We start from the raw sequence: 6000 nt of genomic DNA, 5'->3' as shown, positions 1-6000 counted from the left end.
CTAACTGGCCCAACAACCAGCGGCCCAGAGGGAATGGTCCCGATTTTCCCTATTACTCACTACGGCATTGATGTATATTGTTCGGACGAATGGGGAAATGTGTCATTAATAGCAACTTTTCATTCGGTGATTTATTAACGATTAGGTCGTTTATAATATTACATATTTCAGCAAATACAACAATATCACTGCACATGCTTTATTCATTCATATATTCGTATCGTTCAAAATCTATGCATTGTATTTCTATGTTCATGCAGTCGTGCCTAGGATCCGCGTGAACGCGCATGTCAGGTTCGCTGCAGAGAGCCTTCCTTCAGTTGAGGGTTGTCTGTTGTAATCCAGCCGCTGTGTGTTCACAGCCAACTAGGAAGGATTGTTGTTTTTTTTACGTGCATGCATGTACACAGCAGGAAAATTAGTTGACTGAACCCCATTGATTTTATTATCCTCTTCCTTAGTGTTTGTGGAGATTCGCAAACACAAAACAAGCCGCTGGGCAGGCCGACTAGACGGATGGAATTCCCAGCAGCAGAGGCGAGGTAGATGGAGAAACAGACAGGGTGGACGAATCGCTGTCGTAAATAATTTAATATTCAGCCATCTGCTGGAGCTGAAGGAAGGGGAAAATGCATCTTCACCAGGTGTTAACTGGAGCTGTGAACCCCGGTGACAGCTGTTACTCTGTAGGGAGCGTCAACGACATTCCTTTTACGGTACGTGTTATTTTAGTATCTCAAAGATCTAACGCGCTGTGGCAGCCGATGGTTGTTAATAAGCTTGCTGACTATCGCTCAGCGCTAGCATCTTGCTAACTAACGGTACTCTTGCTAGCATCCTGGCTAGCCATCCATAGGCAAACTGACCAGCGTTAGTTTGCTTGCTACCTTCATTAACAGAGACGACTGGTGAAGGGCAGTGAAATTCGTTGCTTAACGTATTGTAACTAACGTTACTGAGTCTGCCCATCAGCAATATATCCACCACATTCATTTATTTGCCCCGAAATTAGCGGTCAGAAATAGCTAGCTAGCTTACGTGGATACTCAAGGTTATCCTTCTTTCCGTTTCGCAGAAGAACATGCATAGAAAGAGAGAGAGAGAGCCAGAGAGCTAAGATTCTGTTTATTTGCTTTGCTCCTAAGACGGGAAGCCTGTCAAATGACCTTTATGATGCTGCGTGTTGCAAGGGTCAACAAGGGAATTCCTTTGATGTTGTTACGCAATTTCACACATGCCACATAATAGTACATCGATAAAAATGCATGTATCCTCGTAGTATCTAAGCATTCAATAGGGATTACAATTGGAATGCCGCACCTATCCCAGAGTTGTGTGCGTGTGTGTGTGTGACTCGTGAGCGAAGCTAGCTAACACTTGGCGTCAGTGCGCTTCATGGATCATTAACTCAAGCCGCTGTCAAGCTAGCATCAGCTGTACTGCCCGTGACGTAGACACACCATTTCTACCTGGCATCTTTTATCACAGCAAAGATGTGGCATGTTAATCTGCATGGACCCAGCGTCCTTTATAATAATGCGCGTAGCATTTGCCGTCTAACAGAATAAGGGTGATTTAAATATGTCGTAGTTAGTGTGCATTTTGTCATTTAACGTTTCTCCTCACCACCAAAAATAAACCTGCATATACTGCAATAATATCATCTATTGTTGGTGTCGTGACTGACTACTCTGCTTAGCAGCCAGGCGACTGAGGTCTATTGATTAATGAATGAGTAATGTTTGCATTCTCAGCTTTGGCGTTCCTGTGACATTTGTTTGTATAATTGATTGCTTGTCTGTCAAGTGACTGTAATATGGAACTCCTTTATGTATGACTGTGCGGGCGAGTAGTAGACTGAAGTACGGTAATGATATGTTGATAGAAATCAGAATTAGATGTGGGTCAAATATGTTGATGTTGTCAACCGGTAAGATTTGACTGTCTGTAGCCTGATTGTTTTTTGGCATTATGTCTGATATGTCTGTTATAAATCTGACTATACCCTACACATGCCCCCCTGTACATCGACAGAGTTATTGATTTATGTCTTTACCGTTGTTTTTTCAGGTAAGTTGACTGAGAACATGTTCTCATTTACAGCAACAACCTGGGGAATAATTACTGGGGAGTAGAGGGATCAATGAGCCAGTTGGAAGCTGGGGGTGATTAGGTAGCCATGTTGGTATGAGGGCCATTGGACCTTTAGTGATCACTGAGAGTGTGGACACCCATTTTCTGTCACGATCTGAATGACTGCAAAGAAGATCAATTTCCTGGCCTGAATATTACGGCGGGACTGAAATGGTCAGAACAAACGCATCTCGGGAAGCTGAAGAAATCCACATGTCTCATAGGACCATCAGAAACCACTGGAGACAACCACTGAGGACTTCCTCTCAGGCAGTATGACCGCCAGCTACGCCAACTGCACAATCCACCATCTTGTCGCTCTTTATTCATGTCACAGGAAGGCCAAAGTGATCAGTGATCCAGCCCAGCCAAACCTTATAGTTCACGCTGTTACTACCTGCAAGGCTGGAGCACCAGTACCAGGACAGAGAGATAAAGCTTCTACCCCCCAGGCCAACAGGCTATTAAACTAACTATATATCTGCCCTGCACTCTGATCTGTACCTTTTGCAAACAAAACACACACTCCAGCTCATTCTGGCACACTCCCCATGCACACACTCTTCATGGACGCATGCAGTCACACACATATACACACACACAAACATATTCAGTTAGCACTAATGTCCCAGTGTTCATTTTGAACAAATGCACTGAACACGAGTCACTTAGCCAGTTATTTAGATCCTGCATATGTTTCCACAACCCCTCTTGGGCTGATATGTTTTGCATTTGTATAATCAATTTGAAATATTTGTTACAATGTTATGTATATGCTACTGTTATTTAATTAGCTGACAGGATGTGGTTGTGGAGCTGATATACAAGCCCTCCTCTAGATCCGCAACATCATGTGCTTTAAAGTGAATGCATCAAATATAACATTGAAATTGGCTATCAGATGCTATCCTATGAACTGAGCCGCAGCTTTTCAACGTAAGTAGATGGAACATCCTGAGCAGGATTTGAATCACTAACCCCTTCAATACCAGGGTAAGCTCACTAGCTGCTGTACCAAAAATTGGTGGATCCCCTGCCAGAGTTGGCTTCATGTAGCTACTGTAGTGACATGGCTATGCTACCGTCTCTACAATGTTGAATGTTGAATTCTCAGGGTGTGTTATTAGATCAGCCTCTTTAATGTTGAATTCTCAGGGTGTGTTATTAGATCAGTCTCTTGAATGTTGCAGTCTCAGGGTGTGTTATTAGATCAGTCTCTTGAATGTTGAATTCTCAGGATGTGTTATTAGATCAGTCTCTTGAATGTTGCAGTCTCACGGGTGTTATTAGATCAGTCTCTTGAATGTTGCAGTCTCAGGTGTGTTATTAGATCAGTCTCTTGAATGTTGAATTCTCAGGGTGTGTTATTAGATCAGTCTCTTGAATGTTGAATTCTCAGGGTGTGTTATTAGATCAGCCTCTTTAATGTTGAATTCTCAGGGTGTGTTATTAGATCAGTCTCTTGAATGTTGCAGTCTCAGGGTGTGTTATTAGATCAGTCTCTTGAATGTTGAATTCTCAGGGTGTGTTATTAGATCAGCCAATTTAATGTTGAATTCTCAGGGTGTGTTATTAGATCAGTCTCTTGAATGTTGCAGTCTCAGGTGTGTTATTAGATCAGTCTCTTGAATGTTGAATTCTCAGGGTGTGTTATTAGATCAGTCTCTTGAATGTTGCAGTCTCAGGTGTGTTATTAGATCAGTCTCTTGAATGTTGCAGTCTCAGGTGTGTTATTAGATCAGTCTCTTGAATGTTGCAGTCTCAGGGTGTGTTATTAGATCAGTCTCTTGAATGTTGCAGTCTCAGGTGTGTTATTAGATCAGTCTCTTGAATGTAGCAGTCTCAGGGTGTGTTATTAGATCAGTCTCTTGAATGTTGCAGTCTCAGGTGTGTTATTAGATCAGTCTCTTGAATGTTGCAGTCTCAGGGTGTGTTATTAGATCAGTCTCTTGAATGTTGCAGTCTCAGGGTGTGTTATTAGATCAGTCTCTACAATGTTGCGTTCTCCAGGTGTGTTGATTGTTTTGTTATCTTCTGTATTGGTGGGAGCTTGGCTTTTGTCAATCAACTATTTTTCAGGGATTAGCTATGTTAGTGACTCTCAGAGCCATCCTTGGTACCCCCAGCCATTTAGTCTATTCCCCAACGAGCACACCTGATTATCAAGTTCTTGAAAAGTGAACAAGTTGTGTTTGTTCAGGTGGTCCCAGAAGAGAACTTCTTAGCTAGTTAAGACCTTAGTTACGGTGTAGGTCATTATATGGTATCAGTATTGCATGTAGGATAATCCACAATAACAAAAATCACGTTTCAGTGTAACTGGATTGAAAAAAAAAAAAGAGGATTTTATGATGAAGTTGTTGATTATGACATTACAAAGATGTTGACATTTCCACACATGGCTTTCCAGTTGAAGCAGCTGCCTCTCATTGTATTGCCAATACTTTGTAACTTCTATGTAATCTGTACAGGATTGTGCAACAGGTTTCCACATTGCGGACATTATGTGTTTCCTCCCAAATGGTACCCTATTGCCTTATAGCCGACTCTTACCTTTGAGCCCTATGGGCCCAGCTCAGAAGTAGTGAACTTTAATGGGACTAGTGCACCATTTTGGACTCATTTTTAGAAACATGATCTGAGAACTAGTACTGTTAGTGGAAATTCAAGTGTGAAAATAGGGTATTTTTTATACCTGAATACCTTAAAAATACAATCTATTGGTTCTTTTGCAAAAAGTGGTCTGTTCGCAACAGAATCATGTGAATTGATAAACTCTTGGTGCGCCAGGGAACACACACACACATCCACATCCACATTCTCTCTCTCTGTCTGTCTGTCTGTCTGTCTGTCTTTGTGTGTGTGTAGGCTATTCAGCCCAGCAACAAAGGGTTTTTCATATAATATAAATGTGGTGAAACGACTGTGGGACAGAACCCTTGGCTAGAGGCTATTTGCTCTGGGGACAAACAAAGGCTAAGCATCATAAAGCCTTTATAAGACCCACTGCTGACTTCCATCCCTGAAGGCTGATGCCTCAGTGTCTGCGTGTGTTCGAAATGGCACCATATTTCCTATATAGTATGCAAATGTCTGTTCCTGCAACATTGACATTTCATAGGGGATAGGGTTTCATTTTGGATGCAGCCTCTGTGTCAGGGTCCATTTCAGGGGACAGATACCCCCAGGACCCCACTATGTCTAAAGATGTAACAGTCATAGTATGTTTGTCTTTACCACACACACCCACACACACTCAAAGGTCCAGCGGGCTGTAGTGTTATGTGTTACCCTGGTCAAAAGTTGTGCACTTTTATACGGAATAGGGAGTCATTTGGGATGCATTATAAACAATCTGTAAGGAGAGGCTTTAGTTAATGTACCAGCATGACCCTGGCAATGGTTTATTTAGTCATGGGAAGAATCATACACACACACAGAGGCATATCCATCTGGTAACAAGAACAGGGAAGTAGGTTCCAAACATTCAGCTCTACTCCTCTGGTTAACTATTTGATTGTCCATTATTCCACCATTTCAAGATGTTCTGATCCAATCATAAAACAGGCATTCACCTATATGGTAGAGATACTCTGGTTTCTTCTTAAATACCTGCCTTTCAGGGGACGTTTTCCTAGCCAGATCTTATTGCTGGCTCTGTTGCTGATCTGAATAAGCGTGCTGACAACTGCTGATGTATAAAGGGCTTTATCAAATGTTGATTGATTGACTCAGATAATGAACTTAGAAGACTGATCTACCTGACTGTGGCTTAATCGGAAGGTGACAGCTGTGTGGGGTGTGGTTTGTTTGTGTGGCCGGTTATTATAAACTGTCTCCTTGTCTCTACAACATGAATGTTTACCT

At 42.1% G+C, this 6000-nt stretch overlaps 1 protein-coding gene across 5 annotated transcripts in view; it reads left to right on the top strand.

Annotated features, from left to right (window-relative positions):
- Nucleotides 1-299: 299 nt before the first annotated feature.
- Nucleotides 300-6000, top strand: part of dmxl2 (Dmx-like 2) — a 54682-nt gene continuing 48981 nt past the window's right edge. For 4 of the 5 annotated variants that reach the window (XM_029114748.2, XM_029114742.2, XM_029114743.2 and 1 more), the window contains exon 1: nucleotides 303-716. In XM_029114748.2, the coding sequence (XP_028970581.1) occupies nucleotides 630-716 (87 nt within the window). In that variant the 5' untranslated portion in view covers nucleotides 303-629. Of the gene's footprint in view, nucleotides 717-6000 lie in introns of all 5 variants that reach the window. The other variant, XM_029114750.2, reaches the window with a different exon arrangement.

Source organism: Esox lucius, chromosome 2, assembly GCF_011004845.1.
Source record: "Esox lucius isolate fEsoLuc1 chromosome 2, fEsoLuc1.pri, whole genome shotgun sequence".
NCBI classification, from domain to species: Eukaryota; Metazoa; Chordata; class Actinopteri; order Esociformes; family Esocidae; genus Esox; species Esox lucius.
The sequence above is the reverse complement of the archived record's forward strand: the minus strand, read 5'-3'. Positions and strand labels throughout refer to the sequence as shown.